The sequence below is a fragment of the Cheilinus undulatus genome, linkage group 20 (genome assembly GCF_018320785.1).
Source record: "Cheilinus undulatus linkage group 20, ASM1832078v1, whole genome shotgun sequence".
In the NCBI taxonomy this organism is placed as follows: Eukaryota; Metazoa; Chordata; class Actinopteri; order Labriformes; family Labridae; genus Cheilinus; species Cheilinus undulatus.
In genome coordinates, this window is record NC_054884.1 from 4,994,704 (window position 1) to 5,019,326 (window position 24,623).

Below are 24,623 nucleotides of genomic sequence, written 5' to 3' on the forward strand. Positions count from 1 at the left end.
GCTTCAGTGTTAACCTACACACCACATTAAAACTCTGCGTTACAAATTAAAATTGAGTCTTACCGTCAATTGTCCCGTTATATTCCTTACTGATGATCTCAACTGTAACCTAACCCAACCACCATGGTTTTTTTCAGAGTTGTTCTAAAGAAATGGAGAAGCCTCCACTGTGCATAGTTCTGTACAGTCCTCGTCACTGATGGCTCTTCCCTCAGCTGAAGTTTCATTCACTGTTGCGGCAGATTAGAAAGCCCAGAGCAAGTAGAATCCACCTCAGCTAGCCATAGGTGCTCTGGCCATCAAGCCCAAATGATGCATGCCTTTCTGCATGACATGAGTTTGCAGTAAGGCTCTTCAAAGTCTACAAAAACTGTGCTGAGTGCAGAACCATCCTTGTCTCAGCCGCTGCATCTGTGTTTATGTGTTCATTATCACCTGCGTGGTTGACTGAAGGCCGGCTCAGACTACACAAATTCAGCCAGATTTTGGCCCGATGCATGTCGTTCCCACAGCTCACCGTCCAACCTCGGCCCAATTATGAGCATTGGGAATGACAAACGCTCTTGTAGTGTGACATGATTAACCACGCCTCCGATGCCCCACAACTGAGGCCCCGTCCACACCGAGACAATTTCATGAGTATACACAAAAGTTTTTGTTGTATCGGCGTTTCATCCATATGGAAATGACGTTTGGGGTGACTGTAAACGATACTTTTTGAAAACGGGTCCCAGAGTGCATAAATACGTACTGTTTCGTCGCTGTGTGGACGGCTATCCGCATCTTTCTTGAAACAATTATGGCACACACCATATGTTCTTAAATCCAACGCGGAGAACAACCAGAAGGGCAACTAGAAGAAAGTTTGTGTCAGTTTTCTGTGATTTTCTTCTCTCTCTTCTGGTGCATTTCCGTGCCAGCATTTCAGCACCACCTACAGGCTTGGCACATGCACTACAGCGTTTTCAGTGGTTTCGGTGGTTCCGTGTTTACGTGATACTTCCTGAAATGATCCCATCTTTACAGAACACTTTTTCAAAATGAAACGGCAGTATATCGTTTTTGTCTCCGTGTGGACAGGGCCTGAGTTTTAACAACTTGCATCAGCATCTAGTTTGACACCCTGACCCAGCGTCTACAATGTAAATCCTGACACCGACTGATACGGGAGCATTTAATCCTTATTTTTGTATCATTTACTAGAGTGACGTTAAACAAGCGGCCACTTTTTCTCCCTCCAGGGATTTATAAGAAAATATAGTGATTTCTTTGACATTTTATCACATTCTCAAGTTCTATTTGAAGGAGAGTCGGACCATATTGTTCTCCTTTTGTTACACTGGGTAGAGTCCATAATTTAGTTAAAATTATTAATTTTTAAATTGGAGGAAAGGGTGACAAAATGTCGATATATCAATAGAAATAAATGAATTCAGTTTTGTCTAATTTTTTTTTTTTTTTTTTTTTTTTGATTAATGACCTTTTGGAAGGAGGTTGCAGCATTATTCCTAATTTTATTTATTTAGCCTATTCAACATTTTTCATTTTTGAAAATGTAAAAATGTGTACAAAGGAAATTTCCATGTTCCCATGTTTAAGAAAGATTAATTATTTTTTGTGTCTACTTTAATAACAATACCAAAAACATACTGAACTGTGGCTTTGAAACCTAGTACATACTGAACCAAAGTTTTTCTGAACTGTTGAAAAGCGCTTTACAAGCTCAAGCCCATTTACCACATCTGTGTCTGTAGCTAGTAAGTTAAACGGGTGCGAATGATGGGTAAATGAATTTTTTTTCAGTAGTGATTTTAGGAGAAGGAGTCAGATTCATGGCTGAGCTCTGCACCTGGTAGCAGTTTTGAGGAGAATGATATTCCAACAATTTTTAAAACATGAAACCTTTTCATATTTTTACCATTTTCTAAAAGAAAAACTCAGCTTAAGGCTGAGTCCCAAGGATCTGAATGGCATAATATTTGGTCTAAGTCTTAATGACAGTCTAACACAACAGGAGCTGCCTCTGGAGGTTTATACATGTACAATAAAACAGTTACAGGTTTCTGCAAGAATTAAACTTTATCTTTAATTGTGTTTATTGTGTGTTAGTGCTGTAAAAGTATGAATCACCTGCTAGACCTAGGTGTATCATGGAAGCCTCTTTGTCCACTGACTGCCAGTTTGAAGGTAATAAAGGTTTAACCTTGGGAGCTGGCAGTGGTTAGTGAGTAATGGCTGACCAGTACAGGTGTGTTAGAAAACATCAGAGCAGACAGGATATGAGTGATAAAGGGAGTGGCATCACAAACACCAGTCTGTTATACCATCAGCTTGTGGTTCCTTCTCTGCTCTTTGTTTGTGTGGGCTCATAGCTGGATTCACATGACAGCGCAGATAATGTAATACAGCTCCCATCTGACTGCATATGAAAGTGGAAATTGACTCATATTAGCAAAATGTGTTGCAATGTGGGTGTAGAGCTGAATTAAAATAATTAAGACGTATGATTTCCCAATGAAGTTTAAAGAGAAAATGTGATTTGAAGAATTTCTCAATGAACTCCAAGAGAGATGACTTATTTGATGTGAAAGAAGGAAAGATGAAATTTGGTTTAAGTTTGATTTTGCAATATTTGTAGACAACAGCCACAGCATCATGTTGCAGAAATCTTTATCCTGGTATAAATTACTGAAATTCTTTTCTTTTATTTTATGGTGCCAAATCATTAGAAAATAGTTCTGATAGGAAAGTTAATGGAAAGATCAAGTCTAGACTGTTCTCGTTTTGTGTTTGCCACCTGATACATTTGTTTACGACGCTGAGGAAGGACACAAAAAGCATTCAGATAATTACTGGTTCTGTTTGTAGTTTTATACGGCAATTATATAGCAAGTAGACTTTAGTTTAAGTTGCAATATTTCTTTAACTTGAAATTTGTCAAAATAGCAGTTTAGTACATTCGTTTTTTTGTAGCAGCATAGATTTTATGCACATTATGCAATAATTCAAGTGTCAGTTTTTTTGAAATGGTTTACAAGAATCCTCTTTTTCATGTATGTATTTTTTGTTTTAGTCAAAATAAGGGAGCAGAATTAATAGTTTGGTTTCTCACTAGCGAATCCATCTTGCAAAGCTCCCATCTGAACTGTTTGGGCCCACTCAGAAAGCAACAGGACCAATCAATGTTGAGGGGCAGTATTCTTGGGTGCAGCAGAGTCGCGTTGTATGCAAGCAGCTATCAGAGGCCGGTGCAATTATGGTGGAAGAGATTAGAGTGGATGCTGCTAAAGCCTAAGTTTTATCAGAACTTGACAACATTTCTTCATCAAAAGAAGAACAAAGAAAAGCAGTGAGTTGTTTTCTTTTCAAAAACGACAAAAGTCATGTACTGACATGTCTACAGTCACCATGGTTCAGGCTATGCAGTTCTCTATGGAGTTTACTCCTCAGTAGCAGCACACCTCGGTTTGGGGCAGCAACACAACGTGTTTTGTTGCCCTGTTTGGCCTGTAAAGATGTGACAGACAGAACGTTCATCCAATCACCCTCGGAGTTTTTTTCAAAGGCTCTGCCCTTTCCCAAACGCCGTCTATGGAAGGTTTACAGGATGTGTGTAACAAATCCATCTGGCGTGTCCGGTTACAGAATTCATGGTTTCACCAATTACAGCAAGTGGTCCAGGTCCTTAGGCAGCAAAACAGGCCCAGACCATCACACTACCACCGTCATACCAACATTTAGCTGTTGGTATGATGTTACTCCAGATGTAGTGGGACTCACACCTAACAAAACTTGTTGTTTTGGATTCTTTTGTGACCTCCTGGATGAGTTGTCGATGCATTCTTGGAGTCATTTTGGTAAGCCATCCACTCATGGGAAGGTTCACCACTGTTAAAAGTTTTCTCCATTTGTGGATAATGGCTCTCACTGGAGTCCCAACTCCTTAGAAATGGCTTTGTAATCCTTTCCAGACTGATAGATGTCAATGACTTAGGCCTTGCCCACATAGAGACGAAAACATTATATATTTCCATTTCGTTTTGAAAAAGTTTTCTGTAAACATGGGATCATTTCAGGAAATGTCCGTGTAAGCACGTAACGACTGAAAACGCCGTAGTATATATGCCAAGCCTGTAAGTGCAGAAATGCACCAAAAGAGAGACGAAGATTACAGAAAACTGACACAAACTTTCTCCTGGTTGCTCTTCTTGTCGTTCTCCGAGGTGGATTTAAGAACATCTAGTGTATGCTGTTCTCGGTGGTGGTAAAGGAGCGTCAGATTTTGCTGTAAAAGCCAGAATAAGCTCAATAGCTTCTGCAGCACCAACACAACCCTTTAATTCGCCGTTGTTGTTTTGGGCTGGGCTATGTATGACAGTCCTTTCAAGAAAGATGCAGTTGGTTGTCCACAAAGAGATGAAACGGTAAGCGTTTACAGATTTGTTCTCTGTGGGACCCGGTATCAAAAAGTAGAGTGTATGGCCTCCTAAAACGCTGATTCCGTGTGGATAAAACGCCGGAAAACTTTGGAGTATACTTCTGAATTCGTCTCTCCGTGTGGACGGGGCCTTTGTCCTTCAACTGATCTTGAATTTCTTTAGATGGCGCCATGATGTGTTGGAGCTCTTTTAGCCTACTTTGTCAGACAGGTTCTATTTGAGGGATTTCTGGATTCAACAGGTCTGGCGGTAATCAGGCCTCGGTGTGGCTGGTGAAATTGAACTCAGCTTACCAGAAAATGTGGTTAATGACCTTTAATTCATGATTTGACAAGGGGACCAGCTTCAGTTTGTGTTCTTGCCATTGTGTTTACAAACTAACACAAGGATCCTTCCTTTTGGACTTCCTCCAGCATATTTGGGACCAACAGAGTTGGTGGCTTCTGCCCACACATTTGCTTTCTCCATTAACACCACCCCTCTGGTTTATTGAAGCCATAAAAGAAGTCTCAAGGGAAAGCGAAGAAAGGCAATAGCGCAACACTGAGCCTCCATCATCCCCATCAGTGTACTGTACTGGCAGAGTGTGATTCACAGCCTCAACACTTCACTGCAGAAGAGCTAGATTCCTCTGCTTGCCAGTCTGTAAATGTCACTGTAAGTCTGGCAAAAGGCGTCATGTCAGCAAGCTCAAGACGGCTCTTTGTCTGTTCGCTGAAGAGGCTGCCATTGTCTGTCCATCCAAAAAGACCCCGAGGGCACAGATTAAGACTTGCCCTCTGGTGTTTGGGAGGACAGATGGTAATTTTCCTGCAGAACAGAATCTTTCCTCTGTCTGTTTATTGCTTTGTGTCTCTATGCACTTTCTGACAGTGCTCCTGTTATGCGACTCTCACATTCAGCTGAATTTAAAAAAAGGTGCGTTTGTGACACAGGCTGTGATTTATTCACACAACTTCACACAGCTGTGGAGGCTGCAGAGTTTATTTTGGTGTTTGGTATTAAATTAGAGTTTGTTTAAAAGGATAGAGAGTAATCAACTAAATCCCCCTTTGTCTGGAGTGGATTAGCAGGCTTCCACAAAGCTAAACCTCTGTTGCAGTTACAATGTGTAATTGTCTGTGACAGTTTGTGCATGTGTGACTGTGAGAAACCACCACCACCACCTGATGCCGTGACTCATCTGACTTGCCTTGTCAGGTTTTTTGTGCCTTGAGGCTACAGTCTCTTCTGTGTTTTTACAGTGAGGGTGGTACAATACAGTTACACGTATGGAACCGTTTACGCTCATGTAACTGCATACCTGCTCGCTTTCTGCTGTCAAAAATGTGTGTGTGCATGCATTTGCACATGCTTAGCATTACTTGTGAGTCTAGTCAACAAAGACAACGCCCTGCCCCTCCTTTGACTTAGCTGAGCAGTTAAACTGTAGCCAAATCAGCAATGAATTTTCCAGAGCAAAGAGAGCTCAGGGTGGCGAGTCAATCCACACGTGTGGACCTGAGGTCCTGCATGGTCAGTAGACCGAGAAAAAAAATAGCAAAGATGCAGAAGGGAGGGGCTGCTGGAAAGAGTGTGTCAGTATACAACAGGGTCCTGTCTGCACACAAACTCCTTAGAGCTAAGCGCTGGCACGGTCCCATAGGAAGGGATTGCTTCACTATGAAGTGGCAATGTTTATGTCAACAGGCATGCTGTAGCCAATATACAGACATGGCATGCATTACTGCAGCTACTGAGCCTCATCATGCACAGAACAATGTCATGGCATTAATATTTTCAACATGCAAGATTGTTAAATGCACCGGTACTCTGCAAGATGAAACTGTTTTCTGAAACTTTGCAGGTTACTAGATGTTTTCCGTGCAATCAGAGGGTCACAGGTTTGATTCCCAGCTGCCACAGTCACGTGACAGCGTGTCCTTAGGCAAGACAAAGCAAAATCATTTGTGTTAAATTTAATACTTATTCTCATGGTTTGAGTTAAATTTACACTTTGAAAAGTGTTGATATTTAAACTCTCTTGTAGAGTTCATTTTCAACACTCACTGTGTTGTTTTTTGCTTATTAAAATGTACTTTTAACACAACACTGTTTTTCTCTTTCACTATAGGTGTAATTTTGAGATATTTGTAGTTTAAATTATCAACACATTGCAATGCAATTTCATACCTGATTGCTTACTTGTATTAAACATCTTTAGCAAAGTCTGGTGTCTTCTAGCTTGGATGTGCAAGAGAGCCAAATGCATACCCAGGAAAATTCCTTTGATTAAAACCAGGACACCACCCTTTTCTGTAAACCATCCCTTGCCACAGGCAGGAAGAGACTTATTCAGTGGATAACATATCTCATGGTGCAGAAGTGTTTAACATCAAAACAGCAACAACCCACCAGAAAATACAAGCAAAGGTATTCCCAATCACACCCAAGGGCATGATCGCCATAGTCTTATCTATTCTGCCATATTCTAATTTGCCCCTCTTAAGTCACATTTTTATAACACTGGTGGTCTGAGCAGTTTCATGCTGCACTTACAGTAAACATACCAGTGCACAGCACTACAATGCTGCCCTGTGTTCTTTTAACAGACAGAGAGCAGCGTCACAGACGGAGCTCTTAAGCAGAGGAGAAACTTTTTAAAACATTTTACATGAACAGACATATCCCTTGTTGTCTCCACTAAATATCTACGTATGATCTGTTTTCTTCACCGCTCATGTGCACGTGTGCCCCTGCTGTTCATCTGTAATTGGGAAACATCAGTCAGTATTGATAACTTTCAGATATAAAACATGATGAACCCACAAATCCTAATCACTGAGTCAGCAGTGCTAGCATAAATAATGGACTAATAAAGCAGACTAAATAAACACTGTGACACAATTTCTGGTGAAGACTAGTTTGATTTAGGATCAGAGAAGGTCCTGGGAACTGGAACCAGTACTCCTCTAAGTTAAGTTATTACAAGGGAGCAACGTTTTTAAAGATTTATCCACATAAATTTGGTTCTTAAAGTACACATGATTGATGGATTTAACTTCAAAATATACAAAATGTCGGGTATTTGTTTTGAAATTATACACATCTATAATTGTTCATTAATTGTTATCACAGTAAAAAAAAAAAAAAAAAAAAAGTTCAAATAATCCTGATTTTGATTTTTGCCATAATCGCCCAGCCCTATCAGGAAATGTGCTTTCAGTCAGTTGCAGCCTGCCACACCTCAGCAGGGTAGAGACACTATTTATAACTGTGGGTGCAGTTATAAAGAAGTGAACACAGAGAGAGCAATAAAATAATTTTTCTGTGATATTCTGTGATATTCAGACGTGAGCTGAGTATGCCATCACAGGTATGTTTTAGGGGAATACGGAGGCTGTAGCACCTGAATATGCATTTATCATTTTATAATTTATAATACCATGATTAACTGAAATACTGTTACTGGGAAAGTAAAAAAATACTATGATATGATATTCAGGCCATATTGAAATATGGCAGAAGGCACGTCAGAGTGCCCAGGCTGTAAACCACTATCTGACGTGAGGGATGTAAACAACAAATATCGTGTCACTCAAGAAGGCGATTAGCTCAGGCTATTAAGCACAGCGTGCGCTCTGCTCCTCCCATCTGAAAACTCTCACTTTAATTTAATTGAGGAGCAGAGGAGGCCAACAAGCACTCCAAGCAAGAGAGTGAAAACAAGGAATATAGTTGCTGGTTAATAAAGGACAAGACAACCTCAGTTAGTTGGAACCACTCTTTTTAAGGGGTCAAGCCTGGAATAATGGAAAAAAACTAAGATTTTTTACATGGTTGTGGCTGCTCTTAAAGACAACACATCCATTTATTCAGTCATTTGCAAATCAAGTATGCACTACTTTATAAAAATATGTGATCTTAAAAAAAGGTAGTCACATGTCTTTGAAAAAATTACTGATTCTTTATCCTGTAATAACTTGATGTCTCTTAAAAATGACAAAAACACTTTTTTAGCAGTAAAAAATCCCTCCTCTAGACACTTCCCATTAAGGACGGCTGATGCTCAAACATGTCAGGACTGTGGAAATTTTCCTCTGTTTTAAAAGATAAAGTGTTCAGCCAGACTCAGCAAAAAGACAGCACTTCAGAAAATTATCTTCTCATGTCCATTCAAGTTCGTACATGCTGACGATCTGTGCAGAATGTCAGCTGGATGAGTCCCTGCATTCGCACGCGCACACGCGGCGCACAGCTCGCAGCATTTATTCAGGGGAAGATTGACGACTCTCTGTCTGATTTGGATATGAGGTGACACTGAAGAATGCCTGGCCTGCAGTCAGAGAAAGCAGAGGCAGACAAGTCGAGCAGGGAGAGCCAAACAAGACATGGGTCCAAAGGCAGGGAGGGAGGCAGGGTCGGGGAGCCTCCCTTCTCCTTACAAGTCCCAACAACAGCCACACCCTGCCCGGGACGTGCACTCCTCATACCACACTGTTCTATTAAACCCCTGGCATACACGTAGGACTGTGATGAACAACAGGATGCTCAGGAATTCACCAGCAACTTTAGCTTTACACATACTCAACCTTTGTTGTATAAACTGAAGCTGTTCACACTTCATATTGATATCCTACCTTCCCTCTTGTTTTTCATCTTTCAGTTTCAACACTGAAGCAGATTTGTTTTGTTTTTATAACAGTGTTATCTCAGTTAATCCCTATTCTGCTTGTAATGACATGTAAGAAAGAGCAGAGAGGGAAAGCAGCTCAGCTGAAAACATGTAAGCACTCATCTTTGATAATTTTGTCTTTTTGCCAGCTCTGTTCTCCGAGAAGGTGAGGAACATGTCACCTGATGAGATCAGGATTCCCCCCGAGCCCCCAGGACGCTGCTCCAGCCAGCTACAGGTAGATTACGCCTCCTCCGTTACACGAGTATTTAATCATATTACTTTAAATCAAAGCCTTCCTTGAGCTCCCTTCATTTATGTGGTGCAAGAAAAATGAGATGGGTTCGATTTGGACTTGGGAAGCTCTCCTCAGATCAGACCAATACTTCGAAAAAGATATAACTGCCGAGTTGACTGACTCAGCATCCTTGTAAGGCAGAAGAAAATTGGCTTTTTAATCTTGTGCTTGGGTCTGAGTCCAGCTGCATTATGAGCAGTTTTGTAAATATACTTAGCTAAGTGCAACACACATTACCTCTAGAGCACACACCAGAGCAATCAGGCTGTAGACGACTACCTGATGTGTGGGATGTAAATTACAATATGGCAACACTTAAAGAAAATAGAACTCTATAAACATCAATTATTAATGGTAACAGTCAAATTCGGATAAGATGACTAAGACCAGAACCCAGCACTGTCTGCTCTTTTTCCAATTTTTCTCAAGTGAAGACATAGCGGTCCTGGCGTTTTGGTAAAGAATGACTGTTAACTAATGACTTTCAGCTGAATCCATTTGTAGATATTGTAGTTGTGTTAGCTTTTTAAAACATAGTGTCCTTCATCAAAAGATTCAGAGAATCTATAGAAATCTCTGTGCAAACAAGGCCAATGCTCATGATCTTTGGGCCCTTAAGTGGCATTGCATTAAAAACTGGCATGGTTCTGTACTGGAAATCACTGCATGGGCTCAGAAACACTTCCGGGAATCACTGTCAACACAGTTGGCCGTGTCATCCACAAATGCAAGTTGAAGCTGAATCATGCAAAGAAGAAACCACATGTGAACGGGATCCAGAAACACTGCCGTCTTCTAAAGGGCAAAGCTCATTTAAAATGGACTGAAGAAAGATGGGAAAACTGTTCTGTGGTCAGAGAAGCTGGACCATCCAGCTTGTTATCCTGGCTCAGTTCTAAAGCCTGCATCTCTGATTGTATGGGGTTGCATTAGTGCCTATGGTGTGGGCAGCTTACACATCTGAAACTATCAATGCTGAAAAGTAGAGATAGGTTTTAGAGCAACATATGCTCCCATCCAGACAATGTCTCTTTCAGGGAAGGCCATGACTAACTCGGCAAGATGATGCTAAACCACATACCACATCCATCGCAACAGCAGGCCTTCACAGTAGAAGAGTCCGGATGCTGAACTGGCCTGCCTGCAGTCTGGAGTCAGTTTGGAGCATCATAAAACAAAATATCCAGCAAAGAAGACCCATGACTGTTGAACAGCTAGAACCCTACATTTCACACACGAATGGGACAACGTTCCTCTCTTAAAACACCAGAACTGGTCTCCTCACTTCCCAGATGTTTATAGACTGTTGCTAAAAGAAAAAGGGATGCTACAGGATGGTAAACATGGCCTTGTCCCTACTTTTTTGAGATGTGCTGCCACCAAATTCAAACTGAGCTTGTGTCTCTTGTTTAATTTGTTCTATTGTGAATCAAATATGTTTGCATAAGTAAGATTGCATGCTGTACTTGACATTTTACACAGCGCCCCAACTTTTTTGGAATAGGCGTTGTACTTACACAGACATTAAATTTAACAGTATACAGCAACTGCCATTACATTCAAGCTCCCATCCATATATCTACTAACCAGACCGGCAGGGAGGGCGTTGTGGCACAGTGGGGGTTGTGGGTTTTCTGAGTGCATGATAAAAGTATCCTGGTGCCCTGTGTTTTGTGTTTAAGCATGTCTGCAGGTTTGTTTTATGTGTCTGATAAACTCTTTCCAGGTAATAAAAGTTTTCTGACTTGTCACTGGTGGTTTCATAAGCAGACAAACCGTTTTCCCTCGCCCCTCGGCAGCACTTGGAGTTACAAGTTCAAGATTTAGAGTTGAACTTCAGAGTGTTCAGGTCTGAGAGATACCTCATCCTGAGACCATTCATCTTGGTGTGGATGCAAAACAACCTGCTCTCCCCACCAAGTGAATAATTTAGACGTTTTTCTACCTCCCTCTGGGGTTTGAAATAAACTCTGGTGGCTGCGTAAATTCTTTGACTCACCCCTGTAATTAAACCAGCACACAGTGTCATCTTCTATCAGTTTAGTATCACCAGCACTGCTCTCTTCCTGCCTTCGCTGCTGTGGATTTGCTGCGTCTTAACTGCGGTAAGGTTTGTTCTGTGTGGAGCTGAGGCAGGTCAGGACACACACACCTGACTTAGCAAATGAACAGCTCAGCAAGTATCCCCTCTGGGCAAACACTCCCCATCTATCAGATGAACAAATAATGATTCATCCTAACCAGAACAGCCTGCCTATTCCAGCCCTGAGGTCACGGGGGAGCAGAGACACATGTGAATAGTGTATGTTTAAATGGCAACATTGATGGGATTTAACCATTTGTTGGAATTTATCTGCTGTATGACAAGCTTCCAAAAAAAGGCAGACCCAGACCATGAGATTGGACCCTGAGAACCTTAAGCTTGTGGCCTCAGTTGGTCTCCCACAGTCTAATAGTCAGAAAGCTTTATTCTTAAACAATGAAATTTGTGGGCCACAAAGTTTCTTCATCCTCATCAAGAAATATGTACACAGAAATATGCCTCTTTTCTCTGTTTTTAAATGCCGTTTTTGCATTGAATCAAATGTTTTACAATCATAAATACTTAGGTAGGTGGTTGGCTTGGTTCATGCATCAAAAGTTTTGGGATAAGGATTTTGCAACATATATCTCGGGGGCATGATTGGCGAATGTACTTCAGGAGCCAGAGCTGCCAAAGAAATGGGCAGGCACTGTTGAACCTTGTTTCCTTGTTCATTCTCTTATTTTATTGTTTCCTTATGTTTATGTTAATGCAGCTAAATGCTGTGTTTCTGGTCATTATGAGGTAAGTTTTCCAAATCGATCAGCCACAGTGGCATATGGGGTGTTATGATTTAAAGTGTCATAACAGAAAGATTTGTGCCAGAAAACAGTAAATTTAATCCCCAATATGTCTCTCTACTCTGCAGGTACAAACATCTTACCTGCTGAAGGTGTGTTTTAATCCATATTTCACTTGTTCTTAGTCTTGGGTGATTAAAAGAAGCAGATGGTGGCTTTGTCTCTCTCAAAGCAGCATAATCCAATCCCTCATGTTTGTTAGCTTTGCAGTGCTAAAGTTTGGTAGTGTCAAATGATAGACATGTTCTATTCCTGCTAAGTCCATCACAATAAAAGCCTCTAATGTTGATCATCATTGAAGACTTTTATTTTAAAGAGAAACATCGGGAAATGGCTTAAAAAAGATATTTGTAGTATAGCAGCATGGCAGACAGATGATTCCTCCATTCAGGTAGTAGCTTTTTTTTTAATTCTGAGATGATATTATTTCTCTGAGTCGGCGTGGCTTCAGCTCATAAATTTACTTGCCTACACCATTCTAGAGCAGATTTTACTGCCTCATTTTTCGTGATTTTAAAGCTTAATAAAATTGGAGATGTTTTTCATTACTGAAATTCGGCCTGGCGGTTCATAACACAATGGCCAATCATACGAAGAACTTAAAATACAGATTTTTTTCTCTTTACAGGGACTTTAAATGCATTGTGTTCCGTAATGCAATGGGGTAAAAGATGCAAGAAGCAAAAAAATTGATGCAATTAGCAGGAATTGAGATGTTCAATAAAAATGCACAAGAAGTGTTGATAACATAACAACATTAATTTTATCTTGTTTTGTCTTTTTTAAACATTTACACAACATTCAAGCCAGGGATTGAATTCAAGCCAGTATAGGTGTAGGATCAGAATAGGCTTTGTTTTGAGAGCTTTTCCAAGCCTTTCCTTCTTCCATCTTGTTTTACGTCAGCCCTCATTTTTCACTGCTGCTGTCTTGACTAAACCTGCCAGCTCCTTGTGGTTCAGTTGAACCTGGATGTTAAATATTTCCCAAAGGAATCAGGATCTTAAAATACAGCAGGTCCATTCACTGGACCTTTGCTTTAGGATGTGTGGATCACATATGGGTTATGTTTATTTGATAATCCCAACAGCGTTGCCAACCAAATGCAGAGTGAGGAGGAAGTTGAGTCAAAGCAGAGGAGTCTTATAGTGAGAGAGGATCTTCAGTCTGTTCTCATCCCTCACCTTTTTGTTTGTTTGTTTTGTTCCAGGACAAGATCCACAAGCTGTACGAGAGGAAGCTCCATGGCGATTTTGACACAAACAGCCACATACAGAAAAAGAAAGAATTCAGAAACCCCAGGTATGCAGCTCAGCTGGAGTATGCAATCAAGCCAGCCAAACACATGGAGTGCTGCTTCATCAAACTACATCAAGCCAGATGTAGTATTTTCTGCTTGCACTCAGAAGCTCATTCATTTTCCCAACAAAGAAATAAAATTATTCAGTGGTAAACCACAAAAGCAGCTCCTGTGTGGGGGTGGGCATTTACAGTTCTTGAGTACGCCCATTACCCTCTAAATGAGTACCAAAAATCTCGCCTATAATGTTACTATTATGAGTACTAGAGATGAAAACAGTCAACGTGATGAAATTCCCCCTTGGTTATCATGCTGTTCATATTTCAATTATCATGTTAATCATTAGTGATAACCGTGCTTCAGTATTATTGCAAACAGATATAAAATGCATTAAAGGAAGGAGGCATTGTTGTCTCTCCTCTCTGTCACCTGCAGCACTCACTGTGACCGTTGCAGTGCTGAGGCACAGACAAGCAAGCACAAGGAGCACTTCAGCCATAGGCGGATCAATTTATGAGCTAAAAACACATCAGCATCTTGAATCAAATTATACACAGTAGCCTCAGACCTGGACAAGCGTATTTATCTAACTTTATTAGCTTCGTATCTGTATAGTAATAGTCGCGTTTTGTTAAAGGAGTTGGAACACCACCTTCAGATATGATGTAAAGCCCAGCCAGAGCTTTAACATTTCTCTAATTAGTTTGTGGGGTTGCTAAAATTCTTATTTCACCAACTAAGCCCTCTTAAAATGTGGGGATTATATTGATATGACTATCCATGACTCAAGTTGTCAGCTCTTCAGTTTGATAAATGTTTGATTATGTATGAAGAATTAACAATAAACGAAAACTGAAAGAATCACATCCCGAGGCATTTAGACAGTGAACAGCATGTTTAAAACACGGTTATTAAAGACATATATTTAACTTTGTCACGTTATTAGTACCACAAACGGAGCAACAGGTACTGAGCATTACAATAAATATAATTTAGAACTTTCAGCTTATAATAACTTTGGCTAGATGTTTGATTTAACAAAAATGAAGCAGTATTTGCAACAGCAAATACTTATTTCTTTCAAAATAACCACTATGTTGCTAAATCCCTTTAGTAAGCCTTTGGAAGAATGGTGTATTTGCTATTATTGTTCCTGTACCAGAAGTTCTACCCACATTTGTAGTTACAGTAGACCCTCCCGGAATAAGATGGGTAGTGGTTTGAATTTTTAGTATCATCATATCTCTAATGCGTACTTTAGTGCCTGAGCACCCAAGTACTTGTAGCCATCCCTACTCCTGGGTTTCCAAGGTTAATTTTTTTTTACTGGTGAGAAATAAGACAAGGCAGAAAAGTGATATTCAAGTTGTACATGAGGGACAGTGAGAGATGAGATATCTATTAATATATACTGGTAATACTGAAATATAGTAACAAAAAATGTGTATATAATAACAGTACAACAAGTTATAAGAAAAAAAAAATTCAAGGAAGACAGTTAAGACAGCAATTCAGACTACCTGAGGCCTATAGCAAAGATTTTCAGAAGTACAGCTGTTGTGACATTAGAGTGTTATGGTCATTAGTATGAGGAGTTTTATGCAGAGAAAAATTATGATAATAGTGGTAGTAATAATAAATAATAAGATCAGTTTAGCTGATCTGACAGGATCCACACACAGCACAGCTGCAGAGTTGCATTCAAAGTTTATTGTTTGAAAACAATGCAAAAGTAATAAAAAAGTTGTTTCTGGTCTTAAGAGAGTCTTAAGCTTAACAATATTATGTATCTGTGCAGAGCCTATTCCCATATATTTTTTACAAACCCATAATAACCACTTCTGATGGACTCACTCTAACTGGATGCAGCTGTAGTTTTGTGGCTTTATTTATAGGAATCTAATAGTTCAAACTTCTTATTCCAATAATCCTGTGTAACTTTCAGTGTGTTTCCCAAGAAGTTTCCTTAAAGTTTTTTTTTTTTCCTTTCAGCATTTATGAGAAGCTCATTCAGTTTTGTGGTATCGATGAACTAGGAACCAACTACCCCAAAGACATGTTCGATCCTCACGGCTGGTCAGAAGACTCGTATTATGAAGCTCTGGGTAAGCTCATTCTCCTCATCGAAGCTCTTTGTGATTAGATAGCACCTGACAGTGATGCATCTTCTTCTTTCAGCCAAAGCTCAGAAGGTGGAGATGGACAAACTGGAGAAAGCCAAGAAGGAGCGGACAAAGGTGAGTCCAACAATAACAAAAAGGAGGATTATTTAGGAGTCAGCTCTCCTCTCTGTCTGCGTCAGAGGCAAGTCTCCACCAGCTGTAGTTAATGTGCACTTTATATCTTAATCAGACTTCTGCAGGAATCGACATCACCAGGTTTCAGCCCTTATTCATGTTTTTATCTTTGATTCCTTGTAAATACATATCCTTAGAGGTTTCCATTTGTATTATCACTGAGAGGTGATACATGCTGCTGCAGTCTGATCTCAACAGCTGCACCTCAGTTATAAACTGGACTTGAAAGGACATGTACTCTACAGGAGCTGCTCTGTTATTCACTGCTGGGAAATGTAGACAGTGGTATGCATGCCTCAGTAGAGTTAAGGTGAGATGATTCTGATGAGAGAATGAAACCAGACAGGCTGTGTGAATAACATTCTGCTGTCTTCTCATAAACACTGTAGATAAAAAGAGTTACACATATCACAATAGAAAATCTGCACCTCTTATATTCTTTATGTTTTACAGATCGAGTTTGTCACAGGAACAAAGAAGGGCACCAACCCCTCCAGCACAGCAGCCTCCACCACCAGCAGCAGCACCACCACCACCACAGGTAAGCACCCACATCACCTGAACGTCCACTTTACATATCCTTCATAACACTTGTTTCTTGCTCTAATATGAATCCCTAACATATTTAAAAGGAGCCTTTAGGGGACAGAAACCTGTATGTGCAGGCCAAGAAGCTTTCAGTATGACAGATAGATGATGAATTTACAAGGTTGACAAGGCTAAAATTAAGTAAGCTCATATTTTTATCTTTGGAATGTCATAAACAAGTTCATAACATTTCGGTCTACTGATGGACAACCCTGAGAAAAACAACACTTTAACGATCGCTCCTTTGCACAGTGACTGGTCTAAACTTGACTGAGTAGCTTTAACTCAGGTCATGTCAGGCCTTTGAAAGAGCTTGGAGTTGTGCAGCCGTTAAACCCTTCACACTTCTGTGTTCAACAGAGGCTCAGAAGAGGAAAAGCAAGTGGGATTCTGCCATCCCCGTGACCCTCGCCCAGCCCACCCTCATCACCACCACTGCAACCCTGCCTGCCGTCGTCTCTGTGACAACCACAGCCAGCGGCACCAAGACGACCGTCATCTCTGCAGTGGGGACAATCCTGAAGAAAGCGAAGCAGTGAAGACGCAGAGCCAGCCCGCTGTTGATGGTCTTTGTTATTGTGGAGAGAGGACGAAGGAAGTGATGGACACTCTTAAAAGAGCTGCAGATGAACTCTGGTACACGTGGACTATCTTAAAACTGCCTTTATGTCTGGATTGTATCTGCACTACTACATCCATAGCTGTACTAATTATTATTAGGGGGGTCAGTGGTGGCTGAAGCCAAGCTTAGCATGTCACAAAAGCCAAATGCTCTGGTTGGTAAATTCACTCCTCTTAAAATTAACTACTTCATGATCTCACCTGTTATTTTTTTATATTTATGTCCAACACAGTCAAGCAGAACAAAAGTGACAATTGTTAGAAAGGAAAATGGCCCCAAACAGACTGGATGGAGATATCTGACCTGATCTGTTTATTATCTATGCAGTTCTGGCTCAGTATTTCCATGACACCTGTAGCCATTCTGACTCGTAGCTCTATGATTCCATCATTTTTCAGCTTTTTTTGTTCTCCACTGATATGTAAACATTGGTGAGGTTAGATTTTTTTACACTTGTACATATGTATTGATAGGAAGTGGAATAAATGGATCAGATGTTTCCTTTTCATTTGCATCAGTCTGTCATGTTTACAAGGCCTCCCAAACATATAGAACAAGTCAAACTGTTCAGGGTTGCTTCTTCTGTCTGTAAAGCAGGTACCAGGTGAGTGCAGGACAGATGATTTATTTCAGTTTCACTTCTGATTTTAGCTTTCAACAACCATGGAAACAAGACAGCTGAGATTAGAAGTACAATGTAGAATTTTAGCACTTACATTTCCAGAGTCGTGGGTTTGACTTTAAAGCATGTAGGAAGCAAAGGATTCATCATGGGGCCCAATGTGTCACATGTTGACATGACACCCAAGGTTAAGCTTGATGGCATCTCTTTTGTCAGGGTCTTTTCACCCCTGGTGATATTCCTGGTTACTGTGGGGCCATTTCCAGCCCTTGGTACATCCACAGCACAACCAAGGGATTGTGGCAGACCTCCTAACCATCCAGTCTGTGCCCTAGGCCAGTGTTTCCCACCCATTTTTCCTTGGCGCCCCCCTACATGCACCTAAGAAAAGCGGAGCCCCTCCAGGACCCAAGAGAGAAGAAAAAGGGACACACTGCCATCAAAAATCAATGTAGATTTGAATTGTTTCACTGATAAAACCCTAAGAAAAGCCTGTATGTGCTTTACTTATCAAAAAAACATTCGTACAAACAACTTAGTAACTGCTTTATCTTGGTTTTGTCAATAATTGCAAATCTAATTTTGACAGCTTGAGGACAGACAAAGCCCCGTGCCCCCCCCCCCCATGCTTATTGTCACATCCATCCCCCTTACTGTGCCCTAAAGGTGTAGACTTTTCTTTATTTTTCAACAGATTATTTTCCATGCAAGGACACCCAGAGCACAACATGGGTTGCTGTGCCCTCAGGGCAGGCTTACTCACCATTACACGCCCCATTTTTGGCCCAAATATGCCTAAAAGTTATGCACAGTACTGTATACTAATTTAAAAAAAGGACTGCCCCTATGTAACAGGATTTATAGTTGTAATTTGGGTCTTACAGTAGCTCAAATATTTCCTAAAGTTTTCAAAGACAGAGAAATTCTTAGTTGTTATAATTGCTCTTGGACAGTGGCTCTCATTAGTTGGGAATTCAATCGTTTACACCCAGCGGGTTGAGACCAGTATTGATCAGCATCGCCAATCTCTGCAGCCTCCTTCTCTTTACTACTTATATTGAATTGAGGACTGATCAGTAAAACTGCACCTTTTGAGGCATTTTTACTCAAGAGAAAACTAATATTTGTTTTCATTCATACATTTCTCATAATGAGGGAGAAATGCATTTAAAAGTACACTTCCATGTTTACGCTGAAAGCAATGATGTGTGCATCTTCGGGTGTGAACGTGGCAGTACACTTTTAGGTGCATTGCTCTAATCTTGCAAAGCCAGTTGTCCAGATTCCATGTCTGTCATCAGGCAGATCCATCTTGCAAAGCTCCAGTCTGTAGTGACTGTGCCAGGTCTGAAAACAAATCTGACCAGTCATAGTCATTATCAGCCCTTTTGGCAACATTGGGAAATAATGTTTGCCGAACCATCGTCAGAGGCAGAGGTTTATCTGCTGTTTCATCCTGGCGTTTAGCAGACAGTACAAAGCCATAGTGAATGATAAATTGTTTTTCCCTCAGGTGTGGGTCGAACTTCATAGCTCTCTGTCTGTTGTTTTAGAGTAATAAAGCTTTATATCTTTATTTTGGAAAAGAACAGACATTTCTTTCATTACAACCTAGATCTACTGACTGCAGGCACTGGCCTGAATCTAACTAAACTTTCTGGCTCTCACACACACACATGCTCCCACAGTTTTCTGTGTTTTCCTTCAGTAAATGCATGTGTGCTCCAGGTGTGTGTGCGACTTTTGCTCTTTCTCACCTCAGTCTGCACATCTGACTTCTATCTGGGCGGCATTAACAGGTTAACGTATGTCTGAGGCACCGCTCTGGGTTTAACCCCCTAAATCCCAGCATGTACATACGAGGACATTTAATTTTAGCTTTCCTACAACATAGTCATAACTCCTGCTATTAGAATGTTAGAGGTAATTATCCTGAATGTCCGTTTGTCCAGCAGCGGTTCATTTCCAGCAATGACTCAGGTACCCAAACACCCGAGGCCTGACCCGGGCCAGAAATACAGGACTTTGGGGAACTTCACAGGAGAAAAAAAATAAGGTTTGTTGTGCAGTATAAGTTAAAGTAGTTTGTTTGAAATGTTGAGCGATTTCCCCTGAAGCTTTGAGGAATTTTCATGGAAATTTTAGGGAATTTGGTGGATTTTTTTTTTAGAATTTCATTGGAAGTTTTTATAGAAAATAACTCTTTCTTTGGTGTTTTCAAGGGTTTTTGGGAAATTTGTTTGATATTTGGAAATGTATTTAAAATTAGAAAATGTATTTGTATTTTTGTGAACATAACTTGAAATTTGTGGGGGTTTTCTTTGAAATTATCAAATATATTCATGAAGATTCTGGGTAATTTGTATCCTTTTCATGGAGCTTTGGGTATTTGAAGATTTTTGGGGTATTTGATTAAAAAAATAGATTTAGGGAGGATTTTCTTTGAGTTCAATTAAAAATGTAGGATCACTTTTTAACAATATTCTTGGAAAATTAAGGGATTTCTTTTGAGATATTTTGGAGCAAATAGCACCAAAATTTAAAGTGTTTTCATGGACATTTTTGGGGTGTGTTTGTATCTTTTGGAGAAATTGACTGGAACATTTGGGGGAAATTTGCTTTAATTCTGTTTCATATTGGGCATATTAAGAATTTGGGAGTTTTGGGAACTTTGTTTAGATGTTTGGGGAAATTTTTTAAGAAATGTTCAGGCCTTTGCATGGGATTCACAAAATACATATTTGTATGTTGGAGCAGGGGGCTTTAAAATTTTAGGTGCTGTCATGGAAACCTGGAAAAATTAATTGTTTCTATATTTTTTATTTAATTGGGAATTTTGGGGGGCGTCCTTTGAAATTTTCAATAATATTCATGAAGTTTTCCGGTAATTTGTTTTGATGTTTTTGGGAAATTTGCAAGTTTTTATATGCAATTTGGGGTTTTGTATTTGTACATTTTGAGGAATTTGATGAGAAGTTTTAGGAAATGTTTCCTTGATCATTTCAGGAGATGAGGAGGAATTTGGGGAAACATTTTATGTGAATGTTTAGGCATTGTGATGAAGTGTCATGAAAAAATTTGGGGAATGTTTGAAGAAAATCTTATGGGTTTTTTTTTTTACACTTTCAAAACATGTTTAAGCATTTTCACAGATTGTTTTGGTAATTTCTTTAACATTATAGGGAATTTGTGTGAATTAGAGGAAAAAACACAGAAATTTTAGTGGAAATTTGTTCATGACTGACACTGTTTCTTACTGACTGAAGACCCCAGCCGATGCTCTAAAACTGATCCAGTGCTGTATTTTCTGCAGAAACTGGCCCTTCAGGAGATTTGCAGACTTCTTTTTTTTGTTAAAAACTAATAATAGTTAGTGGGAGAAACTAAAAATGCATCCCAAACAGAAGCTCAGGCTTCAGGAGGTTAAGTATCCGACGTTTCCCTTTGACAGAAGGCCAACTAAAACCAGTTATTAAAGAATTCCTCCTTGTTTATTGTTGCTTTGTGAGAATAATTGTGTTTTATGATAGCACATGTGGGTGCCGCCTTTTAACTAAACAAAGAAAATATGCAAAGCTATTTATATCTATGTAAACCTGCAGTAATGTCAGTAATAATGAGATGAAGTGGGTGAAAGCTAACAGTAGCTTCGTTTGGAACAGTTGGAGTTCGTTTCTAAAGTTGAAGACTCTTTGATTGTCGGCCTTGTAGAAACTGCTCACATCTTTGATGAAGACCTGGATCTGGAGCTGTAGGGAACAGGTTGGGGCGTAACTCTGAATCACTTCTGACTTTCAGCTGAATCACACAAACATTTGTCCATGGGGGCATTACAGTAGCGTTTGGTGAGGTAGAGGAGCATTGTTCCTGTTTGCTGACATGTTTCTACGTTCCTTCTTCAGGACGTCTGTCTGACATTCATGCATAGGTGGCGCTCATACCTGGTGTGTAATTTTTACAGAATCTGTCTGCTGGCACTACGGTGGTTGTGAATGAACGCCATGCTCGTCAGGGATGTTGCTTTGAAAGAGTGGGGATTTCCTGTAACTGCTGCCCTCTGGTTAGAGGTTCAGGGTTCTCTGCTGTAGACTGAGCAGTTTAAAAAATGCCTTAATTCCTGTCTGTGAAGCTGTTAAACAGCAAATCAGACAGGAATGGCACTGGAGAGGACTGGGATTTCTCTTGCATTTTTGTATTGGTACTCTAAGAATGTAATGGTATTATATTCTAGGTTTTATGGAAATTGTTTATCAGTATTCACTGTCTTATGTCAGTGTTTTGTTGAGTGCTGTCTACGGCTGCAGCATGGTTGAAGAGCCCTAGACAAATTTCTCCCTCTGTGAGAAAGTTTATCTCATCTATCGTTTCCTCTCTTATGTAAATTTAAAATGTACATCTAATCTTATTTAGAATGAATTGTTTCCTTTATGGTTTGAAAATAGAGAGTTACATTTCAGAAACAGTTCAGGAAGACCCTGTTCTATTCCAACATGACTGCCCCAGTGCGCAAAGCAAGGACTATAAAGCAGTGGTTCCCAACTGGTCTAGCCTCAGGACCCACCAGTCTCTCTAATGTCCAAAAATGTCTAATAACGCATCTTTAGTTAATTTAACATATGTTGGAGCTTCATTGGACCAAAATATATATTTTTACAATCCTTTCCCCATCATTAAGTGTCAGTTTTTGCCATTTTTTCCAGGGATCTTGAGAAATTACTTCATTATCATGGGGAAAGCAGCTTTTTCATTGCAAGAAATGGCGATAAATGAGTTTACATTTTGATGAAACATTTAATTTACCCAACCTCACAGTGAAACAAGGTAAAATAAAAGGTATCAGGTCTTGCCCTTCCATAAGCGAAGGTGTACACATGTCAATATGTAAATATTATCATTTTATTGCATATTTTGGTTATATTGTATTTTAGTATTGTTGGCACAGTTTAGTTCTACTTTTGTTAAATATTTCTAATTGCTGTCTCGCTCTTGTTGAGCTGTTGAAATGACCAAATTTCCCCTGATTGGGGATCAATAAAAGTTTATCTAATATAATAATAATTATAATATTTACAGCATGCTTTGACATGTGCAGAAGCAAACAAGAACAAAGCAACAAAACCCAAATAAAGGACAAAGAAAACAGAACGAGTGACACCCAACAGCATCAGGAGAATCCAAAACACTGAAAGAATCTAACCATCGAGATGATACCTCAACAACATCAAAATAAATCAAAACTTAGACGTCATGTGAAGCCATGCAAACTAAAACATCACCACATCGACGCAGACATCAAACTACACATCTAAGACATCATCAGGATTCTGGCCGGTATGTTTCTATTATCTTATGCATGCCCACTAGGGGATTCAGTGCTTCATAGACTTTTTACCACCATTGTTTTTACAGACACACATCAGCGACCCACTGAAAACTGTTCTGGGACCCACCTTTGGGTCCCGACCCACTGGTTGAGAACCACTGCTCTAAAGACATGCTTTGATGAGGTCAGTGTGGAAGAACTTGACTGGTCCGTACCAGGCCTCATAAATGCTCTGCAGAATGAATGGGCGAAAATCCCCACAGAAACGCTCGGAAATCTTGGGGAAAGTCTTTCTAAGAAGAGTGGGGGCTGTTGAAGCTGCAAAAGGGGGCCGACTCCATGTTAAAGTCATGGGTTTGAATGCAGTGTCATTACAGTCCCTGCTGATGTCATGGCCAGGTGGTACAGATACTTTTGTCCATATATTGTATGATTCACTGTCTCATAATTTCAACTTTTGGAGACATAATTATGACTTTTTATCTTATAATTTTCACTTAAGGTTTTTAGTTAATAATGACCTAACTCTATTTTTATTTTTTCAAGATGAGGAGTGAAGAAATGTCCCTGAATTTATGAACAAAGCAGACCCAACCTTTGCACTGATGCTTTGACACAGATGTTAAATTTCTATTCCCTGTTTGATCATTTTAGTAGAACAGCTGGTATTAAAACAAAGCCAAATATTTAACATATTTTGAGTGTTGATAAAGCATGTGTCACAGAGTCAGGATGTCCTTAGAGGCATGTTATCTGGCTGATTCACTTTCGCGAGCGTTTCATCGTTGCAGGTGTGTGTGTGAATTCAAGTGAGTGTGCACACTCTGCAGCTGAGCCACGAGACACACCCAAAGAACCAGACAGGTCACAACTTTCCCCTCTGCATCCATCCGCTGTCGTAACGCACAAGACAAAGAAGAGGTTTATGCAAGACTTAGTGTGAAAAATGATTTAAAATACCTGCAGATGCTTGTAGGGTTGAGTCTAAGGCAGTGATACTGTTCGTTTCCCAGTCTTATACACAAGGCTTTCATTGTCAAAATTAATTGTCAGATTTTTGCCCTTTTCCCCCATTTTTTAATCACTTTTCACCCATTTAAGCTACCTATGTCATTAAATACCACTTGTTTCCTCTTTTTGCCCATTTTTGCAACTTCTTTTAGCCACTTTTATCCCATTTTTATGTTACCATTTTTTGACACTGCTCATCCATTGAAGCTGCTTTTTTGTCATTAAGTACAATTTTTTTCCTATTATTTGTCCATTTTTACTGCTTCTTTTTGACCCTTTTCCCCATGTTTGACCTTTGCACCTCTTTTTTGACACTTTTCACCCATTTAAGCTGCTTTTTGACATTACCTACAACTTTTTCCTATTTTTTCACTCATTTTTTCAGCTTCTTTTTGCCACTTTTAGCCCAGTTTTCACACTTTTCACCCATTTGAGCTACCTATGCCATTACATACCACTTTTCCTTACTTTATTGCCCATTTTGCCACTTGTTTTTGACACTTTTATCCAATTTTTACCCTTTTTCCCTCTCTTTTTTTGGCCAACTTAAGCTTCCTTTTGCCATTTAATATCGCTTGTTCCCTAT

General features: G+C 39.8%; 1 protein-coding gene across 2 annotated transcripts in view; it reads left to right on the plus strand.

Annotated features, from left to right (window-relative positions):
• The window catches only part of LOC121528924 (SAP30 binding protein), a 31,872-nt gene extending 14,283 nt beyond the window's left edge, over nt 1-17,589 (plus strand). Inside the window, exons 5-11 of one of the 2 annotated variants that reach the window (XM_041816574.1) lie at nt 9,243-9,331; nt 12,343-12,366; nt 13,485-13,576; nt 15,567-15,679; nt 15,753-15,811; nt 16,325-16,412; nt 16,820-17,589. In XM_041816574.1, coding sequence (XP_041672508.1) covers nt 9,243-9,331; nt 12,343-12,366; nt 13,485-13,576; nt 15,567-15,679; nt 15,753-15,811; nt 16,325-16,412; nt 16,820-16,998 — 644 coding nt within the window. In that variant the 3' untranslated portion in view covers nt 16,999-17,589. The remainder of the gene's footprint in view (nt 1-9,242; nt 9,332-12,342; nt 12,367-13,484; nt 13,577-15,566; nt 15,680-15,752; nt 15,812-16,324; nt 16,413-16,819) is intronic. The other variant, XM_041816575.1, reaches the window with a different exon arrangement.
• Nucleotides 17,590-24,623: the final 7,034 nt, after the last annotated feature.